The sequence below is a fragment of the Megascapheus bottae genome, chromosome 17, assembly GCF_031878675.1.
Source record: "Megascapheus bottae isolate mThoBot1 chromosome 17, mThoBot2.hap1, whole genome shotgun sequence".
In the NCBI taxonomy this organism is placed as follows: Eukaryota; Metazoa; Chordata; class Mammalia; order Rodentia; family Geomyidae; genus Megascapheus; species Megascapheus bottae.
The window spans coordinates 44662542-44687650 of NC_143525.1; the positions used below are offsets into that span (position 1 = coordinate 44662542).

At 46.5% G+C, this 25109-nt stretch overlaps 1 protein-coding gene across 4 annotated transcripts in view; it reads right to left on the bottom strand.

The window, feature by feature from the left end:
• Nucleotides 1–25109, bottom strand: part of Myo19 (myosin XIX) — a 30740-nt gene that overhangs the window by 4520 nt on the left and 1111 nt on the right. For 2 of the 4 annotated variants that reach the window (XM_090351188.1, XM_090351187.1), the window contains 20 exons: nt 24910–25031; nt 23011–23134; nt 21744–21882; nt 21263–21411; nt 18008–18121; nt 15361–15493; nt 14184–14253; nt 13623–13725; nt 12644–12740; nt 11945–12021; nt 10401–10491; nt 9548–9719; nt 8772–8845; nt 7448–7569; nt 7077–7190; nt 6737–6913; nt 6252–6404; nt 5228–5335; nt 3984–4054; nt 1453–1556 (listed from right to left, as the gene is read on the bottom strand). In XM_090351188.1, coding sequence (XP_090207314.1) covers nt 1453–1556; nt 3984–4054; nt 5228–5335; nt 6252–6404; nt 6737–6913; nt 7077–7190; nt 7448–7569; nt 8772–8845; nt 9548–9719; nt 10401–10491; nt 11945–12021; nt 12644–12740; nt 13623–13725; nt 14184–14253; nt 15361–15493; nt 18008–18121; nt 21263–21411; nt 21744–21882; nt 23011–23022 — 2080 coding nt within the window. In that variant the 5' untranslated portion in view covers nt 23023–23134; nt 24910–25031. The remainder of the gene's footprint in view (nt 1–1452; nt 1557–3983; nt 4055–5227; nt 5336–6251; nt 6405–6736; nt 6914–7076; nt 7191–7447; nt 7570–8771; nt 8846–9547; nt 9720–10400; nt 10492–11944; nt 12022–12643; nt 12741–13622; nt 13726–14183; nt 14254–15360; nt 15494–18007; nt 18122–21262; nt 21412–21743; nt 21883–23010; nt 23135–24909; nt 25032–25109) is intronic. The other 2 variants (XM_090351190.1, XM_090351189.1) reach the window with 1 other exon arrangement.

Genomic DNA, 25109 nt, shown 5'->3' on the forward strand with positions numbered 1-25109 from the left:
CTGCCACACCTAAACAGTTGGGAATCTAATGTTCCTGTGCCTTGCAGGTCCTGCAGCCTCTACTGCCATGGATCTACTGCCAGGTTCACAGAGTGCCTAGACAAGGGCCTCCCAGGCTGCTTGGCCAGCATTTGTTTCCAAGGCCCTAACCATTCCCTAACCCTGACCACGTAAGGGATGGGAGAACCCCCAATCCCACGCAGCAGTGGGTCCCACTCCTGTCCTCCCATGCCTCACAGGGCGACTCCTTTGGGAGTAACAATTACCTGATGGGTCTGACTGCCAAGGCAGATGCCAGAGATGAGAGATAACCGCAAGATCAACCAGGGCCCAGAGGGGCTTGGACAAGAGACAGACAGGAGAGCAAACATGGAGAAAAGAAAGGAAGTGAAGTAGCTACTCAAGAAGGGAGAAAAAGCTGAATTGTCTCAGGAGAGCCCAGTGGGCCCAAACTAGTATCAGAGATGGTGGAACAGCTGTGGCTGGGAACCCTGCACCTTCTTCTTGGTCCTTTCCCTTCTACTGTCCCAAGGTCTGCCTTGTCACCCGCTCCCAGCACTGGGTACATACTGCTACATGCAAACCTAAACCATGACCCCAGAATTTTCTGTGTTAACCATTTACTCAAGTGCTTTGCAGACATGCCCACTGGGCCACAGCAGGGCTCAGCTTCTTGGACCCTTCTTCCTCTTGCTCTTCCCCACTGGCAGGGACAAGTTCATCTCTTTTTTTCCTCCTCCACATCTAGTTAACTGCCAAAGGTTGACCACTTTCTCCTACACATTTTCCTACTACCCACACTTCTGGCTTTCCTTCAAGCTCTCCAGAAAGCACAAGGCTCCTCCTCCTGCTGTGATACTGTATTTGTAGAGAGAATAATGTTCAGGTTCCTTGGTTAGACATCCCCTGTCACAGCCTTCCCTGCCACCATTCTGTCCTGAAGGGTCAGCAAGACTGGTCTAGAGTTCTCACACCCACATTGAGATCTCTTGCCTGAGCCTCTGTTCAGATTAAGGTAATATGTAATACCAGTCTCCTAGCTAATGGAATTTACTTTCACATACCATCTCCTCCAGGTTGCTTTCCCTGGTCCATACCATCCCAGCACTATCCATAGTATGTTCATAGTTTAGCCTCTCTGCTCCATATTCCACATTGCCAAATTTATTTATTTTTTGCCAGTCCTGGGCTTGAGCTCAGGGCCTGAGCACTGTCCTTGGACTTTCTCAAGGCTAGAGCTCTACCACTTGAGCCTCAGCACCACTTCTGGCTTTTTTCTAAGTATGTGGTACTGAGGAATGGAACCTGGGTCTTCGTGCATGCTAGGCAAGCACTCAACCACTAGGCCAAACTCTGACCCCCCTCCCCGAGTTGTTTTTTAAATCTCTTTCCTTTCACTGAGTCCCCAGTTCAGTTGGCATGGATTGGCTGAATGAAATGGGCTTCACTCACCCGAAGTCCTTTTGGTAAGATAGTGGCTGTAGAGGCCCGAGGATGTATGAGGATAGAGTCTTCTCAGTAGTGCATATCGCTCCACAAAGTTCTGGTGAGAGATCCTGGAAGCCAAAGCAGGCAGAGGAGAATGATTCTCACTGTGAGATAATACAACACTCAGGGCATGCTAGATACCAGAGTCACTTAATTGCAAGCCTGCAGAGACCATTTTAAGTTCGTTTTCTTTCTGCTGCCTAAGGTGACCAAACATTACATCTTGTACATTTATCAGGATGTACATCTAATGGGAGGCACAGCTTGCCTCATCCAAAAGGCCTCTGGACTGCTCCCATTATGCTTGGTGAGCCTCCTACCTGACCCCATAGCCTCCTCCACTTTTTCCTGCTTTCTCGGCTCCCTTTTCTAAATAGCTGATGACACCTTGTATCTATCCTCCCCCCTCCCAGCCACTGCTCAGTCCCAAGACTGGATTCTGTCTGCTACACTGCTACTGGAGCTTCTCATTGTCACCAGCAAATACCACCAAATGCATTGGCCAGTGCTTAGCCCTTAGGCAGAAGCTGACCCTCTTCATATGGACTATTCTCTTGTCTCCAAAATACCTATGACTCTGTCCTTCACTCATAATTCTGTTTAAGTTGTCCTTGCTCATTATTTGCTTCCTCTAAATTTAAGCATTCCTTGGGGAAAGGCTCAGGCCTTTTCTTTGATTTCTTCCTTGCTCACAGTGTAAAAACCCAGAGGAAGGATCCTCATGTATCACTCTAGTTAAGTTTCATCTCACAGTATCATCTCACAGTATCTTTTTTCTTTTTTTGCCAGTCGTGGACTTGAGCTCAGGGCCTGTGCATTGTCCTTGGACTTTCTCAAGGCTAGAGCACTACCACTTGAGCCTCAGCACCAGTTCTGACTTTTTTCTATATATGTGGTCTTCGTGCATGTAAGGCAAGCATTCTACCATTATGCCAAACTCGCGGCTTCAGTATCTTTTCTTTTTGAAATATACAAGTGGCTTCATTATCTTTTCTTTTTGAAATATACAAGGGGTTATCATTTCATAAGTCAGGAAATGAGTACATTCCTTTATTTGGGCAATGGAACCCTTTGTTTTCTCCCAGTTTCCCCCTCCCATTTCGACCCACATAATATATACTGAATAGCATGATTACCTTTGTTAACTTTTTTTTGCCAGTCCTGGGCTTGAGCTCAGGGCCTGAGCACTGTCCTTGGACGTTCTCAAGGCTAGAGCTCTACCACTTGAGCTTCAACACCACTTCCGGATTTTTCTTTTATGTATGTGGTACCAAGGAATCGAACCTGGGTCTTCATGCATGCTAGGCAAGCACTCTACCACTAGGCCAAACTCCCGGCCCCCCTTTGTTAACTCAATCTGTCCTGTAGACTTCTTAAACCTGCCAAGGCCATAAGAAAATCCCTGTCCCTCACCTTTTCCCTTCCCTCACTCTTAAGGATGTGAAGAAACCGGCAGCTTCTACAGTTGCTTTTGCAGCTTGAAAGTTGACTACTCCCTGTCCCACATCCCAAGGTGTCCATCTGTAGACGTCTTTCTTCCTCTTCCTATTACAAGCCATGCTCCCTCCCCTGCTGCTCTCAGACTTACTTCATGCTCCATCATTGTCTGGGTCCATCTGTGCATCTTTCACTTCTATCCTGATCCTATGTCCAGCTTCCTTACGGCAGCACAAAGGCTTTCTGGGAATATGAATGAGATCCCACTACTGCTTAGAACACTTACTGGTTTCTACTACATTTAGGACAAACTACCAAATCTGCTTAAGCCCTACAAGGCCTGGTTTATGTCACCCTGCCTTGTCTAATGTGGGTTGTCTGGTCTAGCCTCTTCAGCATCACTCACTTCCTATATGGCAGCTTATTGTGGTTGGTCCTTCAGTTTAAACTCCCTTCTACTCCCCCATATCTTCCTACATTGATTCCCTTCCCTTGAGCTGCTCAGAGGGGGCCCATCCTGGATCAGCCCAAGGATCTCCTCTCCTGTCAGGACATCTATTAGCATGGTTTATTTTCTTGCACTAGTCACACTTTATATTTATTCTTCCTGTTTCCATAAGAATGTATGCCTCGAGAAGGCAGAGCTTTAACTCCCTCATTCACTAATACCTCGGCAGCAGTGATGCTAGGCACAAAACAGTGTACCATAAGTGAGTGGATGAATCAATAGGTGCTACTCCTTGAGTTCCAGGTTGATTTTTTTTTTGCCAGTCATGGGGCTTGAACTTAGGGTCTGAGCACTGTGCTTGGACTTTTCTCAAGGCTAGTACCCTACCACTTGAGCCACAGCACCATTTCCAGCTTTTTTCTATGTATGTGGTACCGAGGAATTGAACTTGGGTCTTCGTGCATGCTAGGCAAGCACTCTGCCTCTAGGCTAAGCTCTAGGCCCCCCAGGTTGATTTCTAAAGATTCTGCCTTTTCTTTCCTACTCATGGTTGGGGCCCGAGTCTTATTCTCTGGCTCTGGTCCTGCAGTGGATACAGCTGCGCACTCACCGGATGGGGAAGCCAGCAGCACTGATATGGATGGTCTCCACAAGGCCACAAGCCTCCAGCTGGCTCAGGACCTGCAGGGTGGAGAAACAGGTTAGGCACCTGCAGGACAGAAATGCCATGCCTTCTACCCTACTCTAGTCCTGGCCTTCTAGAGTTGTAGGCTCTCCTGAAGCTTAGCTGGCAGTAATTTTGTTTCTTTGGTGGCAACAAGAGATCAGAGGATAGCTGGGTGCTGGTGGCTCACATCTGTAATCGAGCTACTCAAGAGGCTGAGATCTGAGGATCATGGTTCAGAGCCAGCCCAAGCAGGAAAGTCCAAGAAACTCTTATCTCTAATTAACCACCAGAAAACTGGAAGTAGCACTGTGGCTCAAGTGTTAGAGCACTAGTCTTGAGCTGAAGACCTCAGGAACAGAGCCCAGGGCCAGAGTTCAAGTCCCACAACTGACCAAAAAAAAAAAAAAAAAAAAAAGTAGAATTCTAGTCTTGAGTAGAAAAGCTCAGGAATAGACAGAGCTTGGCTTGGAGCCTGAGTTCAAGCCCCATGACCTACAACAAAAACAAAGGACCCTGGAAAATCTCCATGCTAAAAAGGGTCTTAGTAGTCCCAAGTCCTATCTGATGTTGTTCTAATACAACAGAGGCCAATGATGGTTCTGCCTCACCTCCCGGGGCACACTTACAACTTCCTAGTACAGTCCAAAGAAGTCTAGTTTTGACTACAAACAATGGAGTAGCTCAAACTTAAGATTCTTCTGGAGGCAGAACTAAGGGTTTCATCACTCAGCAAAGCAATCCTGGCTAAAAACTTGAAGGGCACATTTACCAGGTAACTGTGGACACTTAGCACTGTCCAGTGCTCACTTCATCCATATCCCTGAGCCTGGTGCCTTAGGAAAGGGCAGCTGCTAGCCAAAGAATGCTTTTGTAAAAATTAGAAAAAAACAGTGACAAAAGTAATCAGGAGTCACCCATTCCTATGAACAGCTTCAGTCGTCCATCAGGGAACATCCTTAATAGGAAAAGACCCAGAGGAATGGAAGTCTCTACTTGTCTCTGTGGCTAGGCCCTCGTAAAGTGACACCCTGAAGTGACCACCCTGCTAGAGCAGGAAGAAGGAGCCCTTCCTAATGTCAGGTCCAGCCTGAGAGACTCCATTTGGAACAGATGTACTGCCCTTCATTTCTTCAAGCCTTGGCCAGACTGGGCTCAATGCACTGAATCTTTGGCTCAGAGCTAATTACCTCCTTCTGGAGGAAGGTCTGTGGTTGGCCCTGGCTGTTGGGCTTGATGCATCGAATGTAGTGGGGAGTGGTGCTGTGTAGGACTTGCAGGAGCTGCTCCAGTGATGTCTGCACATAGGAGAGATGTAGGGTTAGGCGGGGACTCAGCCATGAGCTAGGATCCTGGTGAATTACTACATGAAATTCCTTCAGGTGGTTCCCCTACCCTCTCACTATACTTTGGAGTCCTGGAACAACTGGATGTGGTCACAGAGCAAAACCCACCCCACTTCCTAACCTTCCACAGCTCCTTACCTGTTTCCCAGACCTCTGGGACCCATGGCCCTCAACTTTCCTCCCCAGAGTATCTTCCAAGAACAGACTTACAACTTCTTGCCATTATTCTGCCTACCCTGTGTGCTTGCTGAGCCAGGCTGGGTTAATCTGCTGTCTCAGAGCTCGCACGCTCAGGAGCATATGCATGTTGGATGGGTACCCTCAGTGGCATCTGAGGCCGGGGCAGGACAGTGCTAATCAACTTAGGCTTTCCAAGGTGCCTCCTCAAGATGAGGACAAGGCAGAGATTGACAAATGAGAAGAAACAAGCTGAGAAAAATGGAGTGGGAAGAATGAAAGGGCTGAGGAGAGTTGAGGGACAGAAGAGGGCTGAGAACGGAAAGCAGAACTAAGAGAAGTGGTAAGTCTGCTCCAGCCAAGGAGAGGATTTGAGCAGAACCAGGTGCATGTAACTACTACTCTTTTACAGCTACCCGATCAACTGTGACACCCCACCCCCTATAGAAGAACCTTGTTCTACTCTACCAAGCTGGCTGTATATTGCACATTATGTGTTATACATGCACAAGAAATATACTAGATGGTTTATTTTTTCTGTCTTCTATACTGAAGCAGAAACTCCATAGGGACTGGGGCCATGTCTACTTGACTTACCACTCACTGCTCCCCAGAAAACAGTCAAGTGCCTGAGAACATCTGCAAGACTGGTGAGTGAACTGAGTTCCCCAGTGCACATCACCACACCTACCTTAAACTTGGACACCACAGTCAAGGCAGGGGCCCTGCTCTGGCCAGAGGGCTCCTCCTGGGCCTTCTCTTTGGGATTACTAGGAAACAGCACTGTGAGCAGGGGGTCCTGGGATTGCTGCAGGAGTCCAGTTAGCTCAGGGGGAACAGGATCCTATTGGGAAAGAGCAAGGCCAGCAGGTGGATTGCTTCTGAGTGTTGTCCAAGGCCTGGCACCCTTACCGGCTCACGCCCCCACAAATAGGGCGTCCGGAGGGTAAGGCCCGAGTCCTACACAAGAATGGCTCTACTAGCCAACCACTCAGACCTAGTCTTTTGGTCATTTTCACATAGGTCATCCTTGATTAGCAGAGACCTCAGGTTGGTGAGCCAAGGATGACATCCCTAGATTTAGGAGAGTGGACTCCTACTGAGAACACCTTGAGCACAGAACAATGACTCAATTTTTGTGTCACACAGAGCCCCACGGGCTATGGTCAAGCCTACCTTGTTCTTCTCTACTAGGCCAGCTGTGTGATACCGCACAGGCCCTGCAAAATGCACCACGATGAAGCTGGGCTCCCTGCTGAGCTTATTGTGGCCCAGGCAGGGGCTACCTGCCAAGGCACTCTCGATGCGTGTCTGGAGCTGGGCTGCACTGCTTGGTCGATTGAGACGGCACTCCTGTAGGATGTGTGTAGGACGTTGGCCACAAAAATGGCAGGAGGGAGGCACATACAAAAATCTTGACATTCTCACTGGCTAGCCCCATGGACCGCCAAAGTACAGAATAGTCATCCAGCCTGAGAAAAGACCTATGACCAGCTCATTAGCTGAATCTCCCTACCTCATTTATGAGGGAGCAGATGCTGATAGGACTCCCTTCGATGAGATCCAGACAGGTCTGGTTGTCCTGGTAGTTGACAAACGACCACTCTAGACCCTCAACTGCATATTCCTCCTAGGGGGACAAGAAAGGAATGGGGGTGGGAGGAGGTAGCTGTAGATTGAGCTCAGATGGGTAACCCATGGCAGGCCTCAGTGCCAGAGCATGTTCCAGAACAGCATCAGAAGAGGGGGGAAATCAAGACATGTTGTATTTCATATATACAGTTATTACTTGTTAATAAAAATAAAGCTTCAAGTCAGAACTGGCCAGGGGCTGGAGAGCAGGAAGAAGCATAGAATGCAGAAGGATGGTCCTGCCCTGCCCTGTACCTGCTGTGCCCTTAGGTAGTGAGCCACAAAGTGCTGCTGCAGCTTCTCATTGGCATAGTTGATGCATAACTGTTCTAGACTGTTGTCAGGAAAGGATTCAAAGCCATATACATCCAGCAAGCCTGAGAAGATGAGAGAGAACCACATGGCCATTGTGGGGAGCAGGCAAGGGACTACAGGAGCCTGTGCTCTTGCTGAGCTCTCAGGCTGGACAGCCTAGGGATGAGGCTGAGTGAACATGGTGCCTAGTGGTCGGCCGAGCATACTTCTCTGTCCATCCCAATCCCACTTTCAGTCTTCACCAGTTATACACAGGGCAGGCAGGAAAGCCAAGTGAGATGAGTCTCACAGTCTTTAGTGCGCAGGCTGGCTTTGGACCATGATCCTCAGATCTGTCTCCTGAGGGTAGCTGGGATTACAGGCATGAACCACTGTACCCGGCTCAGGCTGATTTTTTTTTTTTTTTTTGCCAGTCCTGGGCTTCAGCTCAGGGCCTGAGCACTGTCCTTGGACTTTCTCAAGGTTAGAGCTCTACCACTTGAGCCTCAGCACCACTTCTGGCTTTTTCCTATGTATGTGGTACCGAGGAATTGAACCCGGGTCTTCGTGCATGCTAGGCAAGCACTTTAACCACTAGGCCAAACTCCCGGCCCCTCAGGCTGATTTTTAAATCACAATTTTCAGGTCCTGATAGGCCCCTCTTTGAGGGTACCAGGTGTCAGGGGGATATTTCTGTGTTAAATCTAGGTTGGAGAACCTCATTTTTTCTTTTTTCCAGTTCTGAGGCTTGAACTCAGGGCCTGAGCACTATACTTGGGCTTTTTCCTCAAGGCTAGCATTCTGCCACTTGAGCCACAGCACCATTTGTAGCTTTTTCTATGTATTGGTACCGAGGAATCAAACCCAGGTCTTTGTGCATGTTAGGCAAGCACTCTACCACTAGGCCAAACTTCTGGCCCAAGGACCTCATTCTTATAGTGCCTGTAAGCAATGATTTCTTTGTTTGACTGACTCACTCAGGGTTATAACGATGTTAAACTCAGTCATATCTCCCAATCTAGTTCTTTCACCCATCATCTGAGACTGGAGCAGAGAGAAAGGAGCCCTTATGGAGAAGGTGCCATTTGAATCTATTTGGAGAGCCTTGGGCAGGTCAAGTGTGGGCTTGGGGAGCAAAGATCTCACCCAAACATCAGTGGGCAGATAGGAGACCGGACAGAAGGGAAAGGAGCTACCCATTGTCACACAGGGGGGCTCCTGCCTTGCGGTCCAGGGTTCTACTGCTTGTTTTCTGGAAGGTCCAAGCATGGCGAATCCCCACTACCTATGAAAGCAGTCCATGTGTCGGGGCCTGCACAGATGCTACTGTTGATCACTGATACCAGCCAGTCGAACAGCCTATTGGGAGGAAGAGAGTGGAGTGTGATTAGGAGCAGTCTGATCCTTGGTGACAAGATTACTCCTCAGAAAGGGTTGTCACACATTAGTGAGTCCTGTATTCTGACCCTTATGGCCAAAGACTAAATGCTTTCTGTGCACATTCCGAGGTATACATAGATATCTGGGCTGTTCTCCCAACAAGACTGAGCTAGCAGGACACTGCCCAATACCAGCTAGTGTCATAACTAGCAGGGGGGCTGTTGATAGACCAGGGTAGGATCCGCTGAACTTTCCTGAAAAAGCCCATGGGAATCCTTACAAGATACTTAAAAGCTTTTAGAACCCAAGCTGAGATCATCCTTGACTATGGCCATGTAGCTCCCCGAGAAAGATCAGGACCCACTTTTCCTACCATGCAGTACTATGTGCAGTGTTGTTTGGGCTAAGCCTCTGGCTCTACCACCTATGACTTGTCCACTCAGTATTCACCCACTGAGGCCAAAGACATTGTTTAGAAAAAACCTGGAAGCCAAAAAAAAAAAAAAATCCTGGAAGCCATGCCCCGCTGTCCCTAGGGGTCTGAGGAACAGACCTGTTTTATCTGAAACTTCCCTGCTTTAATCCTACATCTGTTAACCTTGATCAATGGTGTCTGGTCCAACTCCAAGTAGGGCAAAAAGCTGTGGGTAGGACATGCCTCTTAACCAGAATAACACTCACCGTGCGTAGACCAGTTTAGCCAGACAGTCTCTGCGAGTGTCACATTCAGCTTGTGAGCAGGGCTTCCGGAACACTTGTTGTTGCCTGCCTGCCTTGATGGTTCTGATTCTTAGTGTTTCCAGGAGCAGGTCCTCTTGGAGCTGCAGCAGCAAGGCTGATGTCCTGAGAGAGCCTGGGAAAGGCAAGTCCTCCTTAGGCAAACAATCTCCACCCAAACAGTCCTCCTGATGAGGCACTGAAGCGATTATAGTGGAAACGTAACTCGTGCAAGTGGACAGAACCTCAGTTCTGATGAGAGAAAAGACTCAGCAAAGATTGCCATAAGAGCAGTGGTGGTCCTCAAACCCAGAACCAAATAAATCACTTTATAAACCCTCTGACTCTTATCCTCTCGTCTGTAAGATAAGATGATGTCTTCTCAACAGAGAGGGTGAAAGAAATAAACTATGCAAGGAAGAGTGGGAATAAGGAGAAATTTACCCAGGGCAGAGCTTGATAGCAATTGGTTTAATCAAGGATAGCAGACTAGGGCTGGGTGTAGAGGTACACAGCTGTAATCTTAGCAACTTGGGAGGGAAAAGGAGGAAGATTAAGGTCCAAAGCCAGCAAGGGCAAAAGTGTGAACCCCTATGAAAAAATATCAAAAACCAAAGAACTGGGGGCATAGTTCAAACAGTATATTGCTTGTTTACGAATTATGAGAGTCTGGATTCAATCTTCAGTACCAAAAAAACAAAAAACAAAACAAAGGCAGCAGAATGAAAACATGAATCCTCCAGCCCCCCACTGAATTCCACTAATGTTGGCCATTTTCCTGCCAGAGTCCACCCTGCTCCCCACTCTTGCCCCTCACACTTGGCATCCTCCATCAGTTGACAGGGCTGGGCTTCATCTTCCGAGTCAGCAAACCAGATATTGCCAAGATGCAGTAGCCCAGCAAGGACCTGAGGAGGCAGAAAGCATGGTCAGGTGCAGAAGACCCAGGCTGGCTGAGCCTGGCTACTCAGTGGAGTCATGACAATGGAGGAATAGCGTTTTCTGCTACTGGCCAACCATCTCTAAAATTTTTTTTTTTTGATGCTTGTACCAAGTCTTGAACTCAGGGTCTCATTTACTTGCTTGCTTATTCACTGTTGGCTACTCTACCATTTGAGTCATGTCTCCAGTCATACGTTATGATGATGCCTCTAGTAAACTGGCCTGGGAGAGGTTTAATCCCGAGCTGGAGTATAACACACTGAGGAGAGAGATGGGATCTCAGGCAGCCTGACTCCTGGTGCCTCCTAAGGCAGCAAATAGAGTCCTCATGTCTAGTTACCATCTGCTTTTCCATTCCTCCTTAACAGGAACAGTGCAGGAACACGCTTTCTAATGGCTATTGGCCAGGGTTATTTCTGCGGTGTGCTGGGGGCTTTGCTCTGACTTCCTAGGACCCTTTCTCAGCCTGTTAGGCTTAGAATAGCCCAGCTGTGATCTTGATCTCTATACAGATGTGCCATTCTTCAGCCATCCTTTGTACTCAGTGAACTACATGGGGCTATGGAAGGGAGATCCTCTCCAGATTCAGTGACTTGGACCAGGTACTAAGCCACAACCTAACAGTGAGGGCTGCTAAGCCCAATGCACAGTGTGGCTGTGGGGGAGGGTCAAGCTATCCCCAAAGCAGCACTCATGCCCTAGTGTTTTCCGCTCACTGAGGCTGTTTTCTAGCCAGCTTTTACCCAGCCAGCGTCCACATGGACATGACACCTTCTCTCCTCCCTTCCTGAGCAGCTCCCATCTGAAGTTGTTGATTTCCACTGCATTGTCATCTCCCTGCAGAGGCTTCTTCGCCTCTGTTGCCACACTATCCTATCTGTGTCCTCCTGTTGTTCTAGTGAGCAGGGAAGGAGGCAGCCCTATCAACAAAAACAGAAGGTGATGGGAGGCAGAGCGAGGAGGAGAGTAGACAGATCACCTTGGGTATGAGAGGGAGAGACAGGGAGTTGAGGTAGAGGAAGAAGGAGGTAGGAATCTAGAGGGACTCTATCTGGGTCAAACCTATTAGATTACTTTACCACTGATCTTTCTCAGACATAAAATGGAAATAATCACACAGAAGAGATATTGGGTAAAACCAAGTGATCTAAGAAGAACAAACTTAAAAGTTTTAAATTAGTAGACAAACATATTCTTTCTCACTGTTGCAGGAATTACTCAAGCCCCTTGTTGTCTGGTGCCCTGTTCTGCACGTCAACACTAGGTACTGCGTCACTGAGCCCAACACCTCATCTCCAGGCTCAGCCAAACAGACTGAGGTCCATCTTTGGGAACTGTATAGAGGGGCACAATTCTTAATGCCCAGGGAAAGATGGAGTCGCAAGGTCGCTCATCACCGCTGCTGGCTTTTCTTCTGACCTTAAAGATGTTGTTCTGGGTGGGAGTGTCGATACCCAAATGGAGCATGGCCTCTCTGGTCACCTCAAAACAATCCTCTGAAAAAGAATCCATGTCATAGCCCAGTGGTCAGCATTGACAGTGTGTGTGTGTGTGTGTGTGTGTGCGTGTGTGTGCGTGTGTGTGCGTGTGTGTGTATGGTCACCTCAAAACAATCCTCTGAAAAAGAATCCATGTCATAGCCCAGTGGTCAGCATTGACAGTGTGTGTGTGTGTGTATGGTCACCTCAAAACAATCCTCTGAAAAAGAATCCATGTCATAGCCCAGTGGTCAGCATTGACAGTGTGTGTGTGTGTATGGTCACCTCAAAACAATCCTCTGAAAAAGAATCCATGTCATAGCCCAGTGGTCAGCACTGACAGTGTGTGTGTGTGTGTGTGTGTGTGTGTGTGTGTGTGTGGTCACTTCAAAACAATCCTCTGAAAAAGAATCCATGTCATAGCCCAGTGGTCAGCACTGACAGTGTGTGTGTGTGTGTGTGTGTGTGTGTGTGTGTGGTCACTTCAAAACAATCCTCTGAAAAAGAATCCATGTCATAGCCCAGTGGTCAGCATTGACTGACTGTGTGTGTGTGTGTGTGTGTGTGTGTGTTGGCAGGTTCTGTTTATATTGGATATGTTTGGGGGCCAGTCCAAGGAGCCAGGCGAGGTTCCTCCTACCTTCCAAGGTCTTCTCTGGGTTGGGCAGCCAAGAGAAAGCAGCTCCCTTAGGAAGATGCCACTGGAGCCGCTCATCCTCGCTAGCTCCTTTGCAGATCTGTGGGGAGGGTATGGGTGGGGAGTCCAGATCTCCAAAGGTATGAGGTTAGGACAGGCAGGGGACAAAGCAGCAAACATAGTTCTTGATATCTCCAACCTAATGCAATAAACCCTGTTGTGGGAAAGCCTGTAGTCTGGTGAAGAATTCACAACTCCTGCTTGGGGAGCACCTGTCTTGTCTAGGGGGACATCATTTTTTTTTATTAAAGAATTTATTAGGGCTGGGAGTTTGGCCTAGTGGTTGAGTGCTTGCCTGGCATGCACGAAGACCCGGGTTCGATTCCTCGGTACCACATACATAGAAAAAAGCCAGAAGTGGTGCTGAGGCTCAAGTGGTAGAGCTCTAGCCTTGAGAAAGTCCTAGGACAGTACTCAGGCCCTGAGTTCAAGCCCAGGACTGGCAAAAAAAAAAAAAAAAGAATTTATTAGCGTCATTTAAAATATGATGTAAAAATCAACAAGTTTAACAAACAAGTGTTCAAGAAGTAGAGGCACATCTTTTACCTAAGAATGCTTCCAATCTGACAATAAGGGAGATCTCTTATCTACGTACTGGAGATGCCCAGGCTAGAGAAGTGACACAAGTCCAGGGCACCCTTCATTCTGTTAGAAGAAACAGTTCTCATTTTAGAACAGCCCTTAGACTGATGAGACCCAGTCTCAAATACTGTCCAGTTTGATAAATTAGACAAAACACACACCCAGGCCAGGGTTTGGTGCAGCCCTAGCAGCCAGGCACAACGTGAAGCAAAGTGCTGTAGGACAGCTGATAGGAATAAACCATAGCACTGTTGGTAGCCAGACGAGGGGCATGCTGGGGATTGGAGACAGTCTATCCTAGTCCTACATCTGAGCACTATGAGTACCACTGGGCACAGACCTGGTAGAAGATGTGGAAGTTCCTCTCATTGGAGGCTTGGTAGGCTACACGAGTTTTCTCTAGGAGGTACGTCTGGACTGCAGCTCCCGTCATCTGTTGGGTCCTGGCACATATTACAGGTTAATTCCATAACCATTTGAACTCCATGACACACTCTTCTACTTGGTGGCATAGGAACTACTGACAATGTCCTTGGGTGTTCTAGGACATTCTCCTGCCCCGGTGAGCAAAGCCAGGCCTTTGTATCTTACTTCTGTCCCATCCCAAGGCAAAAACAGAAGCTCCAGCTTCAAGTTGGGGTTACAGCCTAGAGGCAGCAATTTAACAGGAAGTCCTTGATTAAGAGCAGAAGCCAGGAAGAACATACAAGTCACGACAAGAATATTGCCTCAAAGACAGCCCAAAGGACAGAGCAATTATCAGAACCCCAGAGTTCACTGGTCTAAAGAATCTCATACATATACAGAGCAGAACGTCCCATAGGGGTCACCCAGTCTGGCAATTGCTCCAGCTGCTTACCACCCTGTCCCTGCCCTCCCATGGGCTGGCAGCAGCTATTACCTGTTTAGCTGGAGCTGAATGAACTTCCCAAAGCGACTGCTGTTGTTATTCCTCAGGGTACATGCATTTCCTACAATCACATATGTATTTATTCCCCACCCCCTCCTTGATTTTCAGAGTTCCCATGTCCCTACCTTCTAGTAAAATAAAGGCTGATTCATTGATTTGCATAATAAGAGGGATAGAACTAGGGAGTGTTAAGGAAACTTTTTTTTTTTTTTTTGCCAGTCCTGGGCTTGAGCTCAGGGCCTGAGCACTGTCCTTGGACTTTCTCAAGGCTAGAGCTCTACCACTTGAGCCTCAGCACCACTTCCGGCTTTTTTTTCTATGTATGTGGTACTGAGGAATTGAACCCAGGTTTTCGTGCATGCTAGGCAAGCGCTCAACCACTCGGCCAAACTCCTGGCCTCAGGAAACTTTTTTTTTTTTTTGCCAGTCCTGGGCTTGAGCTCAGGGCCTGAGCACTGTCCTTGGACTTTCTCAAGGCTAGAGCTCTACCACTTGAGCCTCAGCACCACTTCCGGCTTTTTTTTCTATGTATGTGGTACTGAGGAATTGAACCCAGGTTTTCGTGCATGCTAGGCAAGCGCTCAACCACTCGGCCAAACTCCTGGCCTCAGGAAACTTTTTTTTTTTTTTGCCAGTCCTGGGCTTGAGCTCAGGGCCTGAGCACTGTCCTTGGACTTTCTCAAGGCTAGAGCTCTACCACTTGAACCTCAGCACCACTTCCAGCTTTTTTTTTCTATGTATGTGGTACCGAGGAATCGAACCTGGGTCTTCATGCATGCTAGGCAAGCACTTTAACCACTAGGCCAAACTCCCAGCCCTGTCAGGAAACTTCTTGATGAGGAAGTGGAATGAGCAAACCGAGGCAGCCAGGGACTCTTCTTTGAGAGTAGAATAAAAAAACAATGAACCATGATGCACATGGACAGTAATAACTAGTGGTCCTTAGATTTGGACTGGATGAGTCACAGGTCCTCTGCGGCACTAGTATTACATGGACCTATGCTACAGGGATGAGGCTGAGGTGAATCTGAAAGGTTTGGGTTCCAGACAGTGAGGATACAGTCATCCATCAACACTGAGAAGAAGTCGGGTCATTGTCTCATCTCTTCCCTGAAGCTAGCTAATCCTAAAGAAAACTGGATGGGGACACTGTGGATGTTGAGCTCACCAAAAGCTTCCATGACAGGGTTGGAGTTCAGGATTCGTTGTTCAATCCTCTCTGCAATTTTGTGGCTCTCCCAGGATGTCGGTGAGGCAGCGACCACAGCATAGAATTTCATCAGGCAGCGGGATGTCCATGTCTGTGGCAGAAATAGCCCCATGGGAAGTGTGTCCATGTTCCCTTCTAGTATGGAAATTCCAGAGGGAGTAGGGCCCACAGAGCTTTCACCACATATGTTGTTGACCAAATGATGAAGGCATTCAACTGTGATCTTGGACAAGGCATTTGCTCTGCATCCAGCTTTAGAGGATTGACTTAGAAATGAGGAGGCCAAAGTAAGAAGACAACTCTCCTAGCCTAGGCAGGCTATACAGGTCTCTGAGGTGTCACACCAAATACTGATTACTTTGTGGCAGGCATTGAACTAAGACTTTATTTACATTCTTAGAAACTAGAGATGCAGGTATAATACATACATCTTTTGGGGTTTGAACTCAGGACCTTGCATTTGCTTTGCAGATGTTCTACCACTGAGACAGGTCTCCAGTCCTCTGTCTCACTAGTTATTTTGTATAGAATCTAGTTTTTTGCACATGTATGTATCTGTACCACCATCCTCTTATTTTTTGCTTCTTGCTAGATCCAGCTTTTTCTACTGAGATGGAATCTCACAGACTTTTCTGCCTGGAATGGCAGGCCTCCCTCATAGCTAGGATGACATTAGCAGCTATTGATTAACAAAGATATGTTATGTGGTCTCAAATCTCAGTCCTGATTTCAGCCTCCCAGTAGTCAATATTACAGGTACCCAATTTATATTACATACCACCCCACCCCCCGCACCTATTTTTGGTGGTAGAGCTTGAACTCAGTATCTGGAAGCTGTCCCTGAACTTTCCCTCAAGGTTAGAGCTCTACCACATTGAACTACAATGCCACTTCCAGTTTTCTGGTAGTTAATTTGAGGTAGGAATCTCATGGACTATAAGCCTAGAAAAGTCTACTATATGGCAGTAGACTATACGCCTAGAAAAGAGCTCTTGGCTTTGAATACTATAAATCTCCCTTGAATACTTGGGTTTTTTTGGTGGCTGTGGGGACCCTGAGCTCTTGTTTGGCTTGCTTGTTCATGGCTGGGGCTCTATCTCTTAAGCTATGCCTCCAGTGCAGCTTTTTGCTATTTAATTGGGATTTTCTGCTGAGGCTGGCTTCAAATGGTGATCTTCCTCTTGAGTAGACATTTTATCTCCACAATACATACACATGGTTGCTATACAGTAACCTTTTTTTCTTTCCCTTCCTCCACCCTCCCTCATTTCTTCCTTATATGGTGGTTTGAACACTTGCTAGGTAGGTGTTTCTACCACTTAAGCCACACCTCTAGGCCTGATCTGGCTGGCTACCTGCTCCCAAGGATTCCTCTCCTCATTTAAATCCAAGCCTTTGCCCCAAATCTGGGGATAGCACTTCATCTGAGTCCCCAAGACACCCCTTAATGCCTAACCCACAGTCTAGGATCTAGAAGGTGCTTAGCAATTCTCTCATATGTAAGTGTAGATAGAGGGATTTACGGTCTAAAGAATTGCATTCGGAGAAATGCTGCTATGGAAAGGGTGAGGCAGCTAGATAAGACTTGGTAAGCAGTTGACGTGAGCTGGACCAGGAGCCTTCTCTGACTTAGCTGTAGCATAACTTGCTCATCCTTACGCAACATTCTACCTCCCTTGTAGTCCTGCCATCCATGAGGCTTCATGGCTACACCAGGTACTTCTGTTCTCTGCCACAGCTGGCCCAATGCATTACACATGACACTGTTATAGTCAATAGAATCCCTAAAGGGTTCTCTGTTAAACTACTAGAATAAATCATCTCTACAGTAAGCATCCCACTAAGTGCCATATGTGCATTTTATTTTATTTGTTGAGATAGAGTCTTTCTATGTATCTCAGGGTGGCCTTCCAATCTTCTTGCCTCAGACTTCCCAGGGTTGGGAGTATAAGAAAGCAACATTACCTCTTTATTTTTTGCCAGTCCTGGGCTTGAGCTCAGGGCCTGAGCACTGTCCTTGGACTTTCTCAAGGCTAGAGCTCTACCACTTGAGCCTCAGCACCACTTCCGACTTTTTTCTATGTATGTGATACCGAGGAATCGAACCTGGGTCTTCATGCATGCTAGCCAAGCACTTTAACCACTAGGCCAAACTCCCGGCCTACATTACCTCTTTAATTCTCACACAAATCCAAGAGTTGGGTGTCGATTCTCTTCTCCCTCTCATTTAACAAGTGAGAAAACTGAGGTTTTCAGAAGCAAAGTACCTTTCAGCTATGATCTTTAAACCACTATGCTAGAACCTCCAACAGCTGACTGTTCTTTCAAGTGGTACAAGGACTGGCAAGGATGTCTGATGAGAAAGTGAAGCTTAGAGGGAAAAGTATCTTACTAAGCTGTGGGAGCAAATAGGTAGAAGAGCCTGCTTACTGGAACCTATCTTTTGACTTCTGGTCAAGTACATAGACCTTGGCACAGCAACTCCCTGGGTTAGTTGCCTATCTGCCAGTGACAACCCAGCAAATGATTTCATGAGGAATTACCCCTGCCTCTCTGCCTGCCCAGCAGGGTATGACTTGACAGTGTGGTAAAGTGTTCTTCCTACCTTTCCAGCACCACTCTCTCCACTGACCACAATGGACTGGTTGACTGGCTCCATCAGGCTCTTGACATTCCGATAGCTCTGTTCTCCCACCGTGAAGATGTGGGGCTTCAGTTTCTGAAACCACAAGGAGTGACATGTACATAAGGGACCACACATTTTCAAAGAGTGGTTGATTCAGTGAAGGCTGGTATGGACAGGCTGCCAAGTACAGTGCCAGCATGATCCTTCAGAAAAACTTACTGAATTGAACAGTGTTAGGGCAAAGTATGGAATGCCTACAGTGGATTTACCCACTTTTCTTGTTTCAGACCCAGAGCACTTAACTTTATGTCGTCTTCCTCTTCTTTTTTATGTTTTTGTTGACTTGTGGGGCTTAACTCAGGGCCTGTGTGCTGTCGCTGAGCTTTTTTGTTCAACGCTAGCACTCATCACCAGTTTGAGCCACAGTTCTTCCTTCTGGTTTTCTAGTGGTTAACTGGAGATAAAAGAGTCTTATGGACTTTCGTGCCCAGGCTGATTTTAAACTGCAATCATCAGATCTCAGACTCCTGAGTAGCTAGGATTACAGGCCTCAGTCACCACCAGCACCTGGGGTTTTTTTCCTTTTCTTCTTTTTTCCTTTTCCTTTTGTTTTGGTGGAACTGGGGCTTGAATTCAGCTGTTCTACTCCTTCAGCCATTACCTCAGTCCTTTTATTCACCTTTATGGTCTTATTCTGCTGCTTGTTTTATGTTTTCATACTTTGCAGTTTGCACAAGAATAACTTTAAGTTATTGCCTAAGAAGTTTGTGCATTAAATAATAATTGGCCTTAAAGATGAATTGCCAGGTGCCAGTTGCTCACACCTGTAATCCCACTTAGAATGCTCAGCTCTGAAGATCGTAGTTCTACGCTAGCTTGGGCAAGAAAGTCTGCAAGTCTCTTTTCACTCAGAAAAAGCCAGAGGTGGTACTGTGGCTCAAGTGAAACTGCTAGCCTTGAACACAAAGAGGCTCGGGGACAGCCTGCAGGCTCTTAGTTCAACCCCCAGGAATTCTTGGAAGAAAGAAAGAAAGAAAGAAAGAAAGAAAGAAAGAAAGAAAGAAAGAAAGAAAGAAAGAGAGAAAGAAAGAAAGAGAGAAAGAAAGAAAGAGCAAAGAAACTCAGTTATCTAAGACTAGGAGCATAGCTCTACTGATGGAGCACTTGTCTAGTAAGTGTGAAGCCCTGAGTTCAAATCCCTGTACTACAAAGAAAAATGGAGCTACCTGAGAGATCCAAGAATTAAATAACCTTCCAAGGATATCTATGAACTCAGGGCCTGAGCACTGTCCTTGGACTTTCTCAAGGCTAGAGCTCTACCACTTGAGCCTCAGCACCACTTCAGGCTTTTCTTCTATGTATGTGGTAACAAGGAATTGAACCCTGGTCTTCGTGCATGCTAGGCAAGCACTCTACCACTAGGCCAAACTCCCGGCCCCTCTCCTTTATTTTAACGAATATTTTCTTCATTGTGCCAGGTATCAAGCTGGGCACTAGAGAAACAGAAGGGGCCTTTGAGATAGTAGATGATTGGTCATATAGGAGTTTTCAGTATAGGCTTTTTTTTTTTTTTTTTTTGCCAGTCCTGGGCTTGAGCTCAGGGCCTGAGCACTGTCCTTGGACTTTCTCAAGGCTAGAGCTCTACCACTTGAACCTCAGCACCACTTCCAGTTTTTTTTTCTATGTATGTGGTACCGAGGAATTGAACCCGGGTCTTCATGCATGCTAGGCAAGCACTTTAAGCACTAGGCCAAACTCCTGGCCCTTTTTTTTTTTTTTTCATTTGGTTGGTCATGGGGCTTGAACTCTGGGCCTGGGTGCTGTCCCTGAGCTCCTCAGCTCAAGGCTACTGCCCTACCCCTTGGGCCACACACCACTTCCTTTTTCTAGTAGTTAATTGGAGATACAAGCCTCTCTCTGTCTTTAGTTCCCTGGACTGGCTGTGAACCTCAATCCTCAGATCTTAGCCTCCTGAGTAGGTAGGATTACAGGTGTAAGCCACAGCGCCGGGCAGTACACGCTTCTTTTGATTCTACTTGGACACTTTCCATGCATGAATTTCTAGAGGGGAATGCAATTTGCATGAGGCCTCACCAGCCTCTGAAATCTTGTGAGGGACAGAAATCTTTTTGAGTGTAAGAGCTGTTACTCTGTACTTACTCTTATCCCTGCCAGCTCTCCTTGTCTCAGGGCTGTAACAAAGCCTCTATTTTCTCTGAACCCACTCCCAGAGTAATTACATTCCCAGTGGGATCTTCTCACAGTTCCACTCCCACACAGATGAAGCAGGAGAGTATTCTATCTCACTACTATGGTACTTCAGGCCTATACAAACAGCCCCAGACTTCTCTTCCTGCCCTTACCCACTGCCCCTCTCTCCCACAGCTATGTTCTTTAAGTTCTTTAACTACAACCAATCCTGTTTCTGCTTGTGGCACCATCCTAATTCATAAAATAATGTATTCTCTTCTCAGTAGAAATGAACACATGGAGAAAATTATGTGCAAGATATTGGGAGCTAGGAATGTGGCTTAGTGATAGAATGCTTGATAGCATGCATGAAGCCCTGGGCTTGGTTCCTTAGTACCACATAAACAGAAAAACACGGAAGTGGTGCTGTGGCTCAAGTTAGAGTGCTAGCCTTGAGCAAAAGCAGCTCAGGGACAGTGCCCAGACCTGAGTTCAAGCTCCAGGACTGGCAAAAAAAAAAAAAAAAAAAAAAAAAAAGTAGTTAAGGCAGGGATGTAAAAATAAACCTTTACAAATTCTTTCCTATTAATAAAACTACAATTATGGGGGGAAACAGTCCTTTTTTTTTTTTGTTCTGTCTTGGGTCTTGAACTCTAGGCCTGGGCACTGTCTCTGAGCTCTTCAACTCAAGGCTAGCCCTCTACCACTTTGAGCCACAGTACCACTTCTGATTTTCTGGTAGTTAATTGGAGATAAGAGTCTCATAGACTTCCATGCTTTGAACTGTAATCCTCAGATCTTATACAGGCATGAGCCACTGGTGTCTGTAAAGTCCTTTGTTTTCTATGTCCCTATTTTAGATTCCAATCTCAAATAAATGTTTACTAAGTTCCTCTTTGTGCTTTCTGTTCTGTATGTGTTCAAATTTCTGAGAGCTTTGGGGAAGGGCCATGGACTCAACCAATCTTTGAATGATTATGGCTGATGAGTAGGTAGAAGGATGGTTAACCTATAGGGAGGACACAGGAAACAGCTAGGTCTTACCTGAGGCTGTGGCGCAGTATGATACTCTATCATTAGCTCTGGTGCATAGAGTGGAGGGACAGGCTTGAAGGGGTTCAGAGCGACCAAGGTGCAGCCAGCATTGGTGTAGAACTTGTCTGCCATGTACCGGGCCTGCAGGCACCTCAGGACTGAGGTGCAAAAGTGCCTTTAACAAAGTCTGCTCAAAATGTAGACACAACCACACACACAGACACACACCTGGTGAACACCTCTCCCCCCGTAATTAGCAAGTACCATTAAATCTCAGTAGCTCCCGGATGAATGGATACAAGATCTAATTAAGATGAGACCCAAATCTGGAGTAAAGCCTACCCTGGGGATCCCAGGTACAGTTGTCAGACTCTCTGGGGCAGAGGCAAGTTAGGAGTCTTGCCAGCTTGGTCTGAACGCTGGGAGCTGTCTGGTATACTCTGTTCACACACCTTTTGGGAGATGGCACAGAAAAGAGGGAAGCTCATACCTGTTTCCAGTGTCACAGGATTCACCTTAGTGAGGTCATCCAGCTGGTGCAATGGGGCATCACTGCCCAAGAACTCCTGCAAGCCTTCTCTGAGGAACGACAGGTTTGGGGCATCAGAGCCTGAACTGTGGCCATTTACCTGGAGGATAGAAGAGAACAACATGGATATGAGAGCTGGGATTCAGATTGGTTAGCAGGTAATTAGAGGCAGGTCCTGCAGAGTAGAAAGAATGGCTGTAAGAGATCCAGATAGTCAGCACTGATCTGTACTACTCTATGAACCTGGGTAACTGACTGAACTCTGAACCACAACTTACATATTTGTAAATAAAGGAAAAGAAACTGGCCTAATGGGAAGATGTAAAAAGCAGTTAGTCAGGCCATTGCATACAGTATATATTCAATAAGTGCTCTCATATCTCCTCTGCCAACAGTTACTTACATACAGACCAGTCAACTTCCAAGTTACCAGACTTAGTGGACCTGGTAGAAGTGGGTGCCCAGGCTGGCTACGAACTGTGATCCTGTGATCCTCAGATGTCAGCCTCCTGCATAGCTAGGATTATAGGCTTGAGCCATCAGCACCCAGCTTGAAGGCTCCTCAATATGGAGCAACACTTTGTAAATTTCAGTAATGCATCCCAGTATTTCTTCTAGAGCAGAATCTATATATGATAGATTATATAGGTCGGAGGTAGAACTCTGGAGTGAAAATGATTTGGATTCCTACATATCAGGAGTGACAGTTTCCTTTCAGACAGAGCCTGGAATAAGACAGCTTTCTCATCCTTTCCACAATCAATCCATCATAATCCCTTGTATTCCCATATGGATAGTTTCCTGCATTTTTGCACAGGCTGATCTCTTTGCCTCAACTGCTTATTTTTCTTTTCCACTTGTCCAATTTCTTCTAATCTTTTAAGACTCATTTTCAAAAACTACTCCTTTAGGATACCCCAGGCTTCCACTATATAACTGGCAGGGACATTTCTCAGGCTTTCCTCTCTATAAGATCACCGAAATGCCCGAAGGAATCTGTCACTTATTCCACCTTACCTAGTCAAGGAAAAGGACTTAAAATTACAATAGGAGTTGTTCAATTAGCTACAAGAAGACCATTAGAGTGGCTATCTGAAGAGAAGAACGACCTTTGAGTGGTCTTTCTTGTCTTTCTAGTTTAAAACACTGGAATCTTCATTTAGGAAAGCAAATGATAGTAAAATGCTTCAGGTGCTTAAGGTTTGGGTTATGTAAGTTGAGGTTTTACCTGCTGGAGCATCCTGCTTCAGTGTGGTCAGTCAGGGTTCTGGATCAGTGGTATAAGAATGCTATCTACATGGTCAGAGCCATGGATCAGGTCTGGAAGAATCTCAAATCAGTCATCCTAGAGCCTGCAGAATGACAGAGAAGACAAGGGCTACACACAGCTGGCAGCTTCTCCAGGTAATTCACTCCTATTACTTCTTCTGTTAAGCAGGAGGGATGGAAATGAACAGTTCTAGGTACAGTATGAGTCTGTCATTTCCCTTGCCAATTAGAGAACAGGAGAAATTTATATGAAGAGCTTCCAGTAAAACACCAGAGCCAGTTTTATTACAGTTTTAATATTAGGGGTGGGGCAGGGCTATAAATCTTCTGGCTATAAATCTTCATGGAGAATGAAGAAACTGAGCAGAGAACTGTCTCATCCTCTCCAAATGATGGAAATATTCTCTTTCAGTGTAGTTGGTAGTTTGTGGAGGGGGCCTGGGTCAACTCGATGCTCCAAGGGAAGTTTTTGTGTGGGATGGAAATCATGGTGTAGGCCATTTCTTGGCTTTGTAACCTTGGGAAAGCTTTTTCACTTCAGTCCTCACCTTGAAAGCTAGGATACTTAAATATACCTCACAAAGTACCTGTAAAGGTCAACAGGGTTATGGTTTGAAAGCATTATGCAAGTATAAATCTAAATATTCACTGAGGGTGAGTATCGTTAGCACTACAACAGTCCAGGATCAACTCCAGGAAGCTGAGATTCAAGAGCAGGGAATCCCTCCAAAGAGGGGATGCTATGAGGCACGACTAAATCTGAAAAATGTTAAATTATCCTAAACACATCCCCTAGCAAGAAGAGATGAGGACAAGGCACAAGGGGTACCTGTAATAGATTAACTTAGATGAGTTACTTTTTTTTTGGCCAGTTGTGGGGCTTGAACTCAGGGCCTGAGCACTGTCCTTGGACTATCTCAAGGCTAGAGCTCTACCACTTGAGCCACAGCACCTTTTTTCTATGTATGTGGTACCGAGGAATTGGACTTGGGGCCTTTGTGCATGCTGGGCAAGCACAATGAGTTACTTCTTGAGGCTCAGGATACTTCTAGTCTTCAAGAAACTTAGGGATAGGGACTTGCATGGAGAGTGGGAAATTCTGACAGAATGACAGAAGATAGTGTTACGACAGTTACCTGGACACTTATCTTTTTTTTGGGGGGGGGGGTCAGTAATGAGGCTTAGCTCTGCACCTGGGCAACCTTCCCTGAGCTCTTCAGCTCAAGGCTAGCACTTTGTAACTTGAGCCACAGTGTCACTTTCAGTTTTCTGGTGCTTAATTGGATATGAGTCTCTCCCAGACTTTTGTGCCCAGGCTGGCTTTGGGCTGTAATCCTCAGATCTCAGCCTCCTGAGTAGCTAGGAATAAAGTTGTGAGCCACTGGCTCCGGGCATGGACACTCTCTTATCCAAGGAACAACCATGCACAGATCTCTGGAGATTTAAGGAGAATAGAGCTTTCTCAACTGGAGGGAGTCTATTGGGGGCCATTAATAGAATGTGAGGTTAGATTCTAAGTTCACCTCCCTATACACAGTTCACAAGAGCTTTAAGCCTTAGGCTTTGTGTATGTGCATGTGTGTGTGTACTGGGGCTTGAACTCAGGGCCTGGACACTGCCTTAGCTGAAGGCTGACACACTTGAGCCACACCTCCATGTCTGGCTTTTTGGTGGTTAAATGGAGCTAGGAGTCTTGTGTACCTTTCTGTATATACTTACTTCCTCAGATCTCAGCCTCTTAAGTAGTTAGGCTTGCAGGAGTGAGCCACTGGTGTCTTACACTTTTTACGCATTTGCGAAATGGAGTAACAATGATCAGACCTCACAGTGCTAAATTAAGGCTTAAATGGGCTAGTACCTGAGAGCGCTTAGCAAATGTTGGTTATTATACCACGCAGCGTCAGCTCCCAGCTGAAGTCAAGTCTGTTAGGTGGTTTTCACCAGCTCCTGCTCTCTTTTCGAGATTACCACTAAGAATTTCTGGAAAGGGTGTGACGATAGTGGGAAGAAGGGAGTAATGAATAGGTGGAACATCCAGTCAAGGCAAGTGGCAACCTG